This window comes from Eretmochelys imbricata, chromosome 1, assembly GCF_965152235.1.
Source record: "Eretmochelys imbricata isolate rEreImb1 chromosome 1, rEreImb1.hap1, whole genome shotgun sequence".
Lineage (NCBI taxonomy): Eukaryota > Metazoa > Chordata > Testudines > Cheloniidae > Eretmochelys > Eretmochelys imbricata.
The window spans coordinates 2,420,370-2,423,489 of NC_135572.1; the positions used below are offsets into that span (position 1 = coordinate 2,420,370).

At 49.9% G+C, this 3,120-nt stretch overlaps 1 protein-coding gene across 1 annotated transcript; it reads right to left on the minus strand.

The window, feature by feature from the left end:
- Window positions 1–290: 290 nt before the first annotated feature.
- On the minus strand, window positions 291–1,289 carry LOC144277779 (olfactory receptor 52M1-like). Its single transcript, XM_077838774.1, has one exon. It carries the CDS (start codon window positions 1,287–1,289, stop codon window positions 291–293), a length of 999 nt encoding a protein of 332 aa, XP_077694900.1.
- Between the last annotated feature and the right edge of the window lie 1,831 nt (window positions 1,290–3,120).

The window sequence follows — 3,120 nt, forward strand, 5'->3', positions numbered from 1 at the left end:
CGGAGGGGAGGAGAGGAGTGAGCAACAGGGGCGGGACCTTAGTGAAAGAAGTGGGCAGGGCCACAGAGGTCCTGTTACCTAAATTAGAAAGGAGGAAACCCCATGAGTTAATAAGTTCTATGTAGACCGATGCCCCAGTTTGTCCCACTGAAACAGCACAGTAAGGCCAGGAAAGGATTAATGTCACTTTAACTGTGCAGTCAGTGATTCCGGGAAGAGGGCCCAGCACCATGTGAGCAGCCAGCTCTGCTCGGAGCTTAGTGTGAAAGCCAGAGCACCAGGAGAAAACTTTAGGCTCCGTTATGAGTAATGAGCCGGAGCAGCCTGTCCCGGATCTGTATAGTCCTCACCCCGTAGATGATGGGGTTTAGCATGGGGGGCACAAGGAGGTACATGTTGGCAATGAGAATGTGTAAATGCAGGGGCACATTGTGGCTCAACCGGTGCATGAGGGAGGAGAAGAGAGTTGGAATGTAAAAGGCTAAGATGACACAGAGGTGCGAGCCGCAAGTCCCAAAAGTCTTGAGCCGGGCGTCCTTTGTGGGGAGGCTGAAGATGGCCCTGAGGATCTGAGTATAGGACATGATGATAAAAAACACATCCAGACCAATCACAAAGAATGCCACAGAGAGGCTGTAGTAACTGCTGATGCGGATGTCTGCGCAGGCCAATTTCACCACGGCTATGTGCTCACAGTACGAGTGGGGGATGATGTTGGTTTTGCAATATGGCCACCGCCTCGCCAGTAAGGGATACGGCAGTATGAGCATGCCACCACGCAGCACCACGGCCAGGCCAATCTTGGCCACCACGGGGTTTGTCAGGATAGTGGAATATCTCAGGGGATTGCAGATGGCCACGTAGCGATCGAAAGCCATGGCCACAAAGATCCCGGACTCCATCCCTGAGAAGCAGAAAATGAAGTACAGCTGGGTGAGGCAGGCATTGAAATCTATTTCCCCCGAATTGAACCAGAAGATGCTCAGCGTTTTGGGCAGGATGGACGTAGACAGGACCAGGTCGGTGACAGCTAGCATGCAGAGGAAATAGTACATGGGTCCATGCAGGCTCGGCTCCCTCTTCACAATGAATAGAATGGTGAAGTTCCCCAAGACGGCGATGGCATACATGGCACAGAAGGGGATGGAGATCCAGACGTGGGCCGCCTCCAGGCCAGGAATGCCCAGCAGGAGGAAGGTGGAAGGATTGGTGAAGTCAGTTGTGTTGGAATCTGGCATGGAGTAGGAGAGAAGGTGTACAACTCTGAGTCTGACCGATATCTTCTGCATATACCTTATGTTCCCCCAACTTCCTGTATGTGTCCAGGCCTAGGGTGATGGTCTCATTACAAATGCCTGGATGGAGAGACAGTGTTAATATGAGACACTACATACACTACTGGGGGATATTCTGATGGATGAAGCAAATTGGTTGATCTTCACACATCGAAAAATGACATTTTCCTTATTCAGAGATAAGAATTATGAAGAACTATCCCCACTAATGCCAATTGCATATTTTATTGTTCGCTGTACTTCAATAATTCCCACACATCATGGTGTGGGAAACCTTAATAGACACCAGCAGGAAACATGAGTGTGGATACTTGTTATCAATCCTTGTTCCTTAGGCCTTTTCTACAATGCCAAGTTTTTTCACCAAAAGGCAGCAACAGTGGAGGAGGACACTCTGCAAAGCCACTTTTGATGGTGGAACTCAGCTGTTTCAGTGACACAATACAACTACCTTGAGAAGAGTTGTAAGGCTTTTTACACAAAAGTTTTGTCAGTGACGTGCCAGTGTAGACACTTCCAATTGATTTTATCAAAGCAATAGGCCTTTGGAAGGTGTCCCACAATGCCCATCCTGACCACTCTTGTCAGAAGTTTGAACTCCTCCTTTAAAGGCCCAGGAATTTAGAAATTCCCCTTCCTGTTTGCTAGGCATGGAGAATTTACATCACGTTTTCCCAGGTGGCCATGGCTGCTCCACCCAGGAAATGCTCTCCCACTTGGACCACTGCAGAGCAGCTGGATCTCCTAAGTATTTTGGAAGAGGAGGTTGTGCAGTGCCAGCTGCACTCCAGCTCCAGGAAGTTTGATACCTTGGGCAGATTTCACGCAGCTTGTGGGAAAAGAGCTGTGATCAGGACACACTACGGTGCACAGCAAAGGGGAAGGAGCTGAGGCACATGGGCCAGAAGGCAGGGGAGGCAAATGGTCCCTCTGTTGCTGATCCCCACACCTGCCATTTTTATAAGAACTTGAATGCTATCCTCGGTGGTGACCTCACAACAATGGCCATGACCCAAGTGGATACTGCCGCGGGCTGCAGCTGACAGAAACTGAAGCTCACCCAGAGGAGGAAGTCATTGATAAAGAGATGGAGGCAGAAGAAGACGTGGAGACCATGCCAAGGTCGCCTGGTGCTCTGTCCAGTCAGGAGCTGTTCTCCACTCTGGAGGTGTGGCAGTCTTGGCAGTCACAATAAGACAAGCCAGAAGCAGGAGAGGAGACCTCTAGTAAGTGGTTTTGCTTAGTGAAGTGCAGAGATGGGTTGAGGGAAGAGAAATGCACAAAGCTGGCTGTGTTTCTGTGTTCTAGGCATTTCTCCATGCAGCTAAGCACGACCGTGGAACATTGTATTGATGCACACCAAAATTTCACTGGAATTCTCCACAGAGATCTCTAGAAAACTTTTCTGCAGGAATTCTGCAGTTCTCTGTGAGAGATTCCTTGGTAGAGCTGCTTTGTTCCTTCCCCCATTGAGGGACACTTTCCCGCCCCATTCTGCAATTGCTTGGGCAAGTACCAAAGAGGCACACAGGCGAGCGGTATAAAGACTGAGGCAGAAGCTGCGAGCATGTAGTAGATGCCTCCTTGCTTACCCTCACTCGAGACATATCTGCCACAATGACCACTGCCTGTGGAAAAGGGTGGGGAAACTTTGGAGTACTGTCTGCCATGAGTTTCCCGCGACCCCTTTCCAGTTGCTTTTCTCCTCCACACAATGTGCCCCACCCCAGGGTACAATCACCATGGTTGCAGTTTTCAGAGTAGCAGCCTTGTTAGTCTGTAAGGTTGCAGTGTTCACCGGCATGTGTGCTTGTGAAGGGTCAAC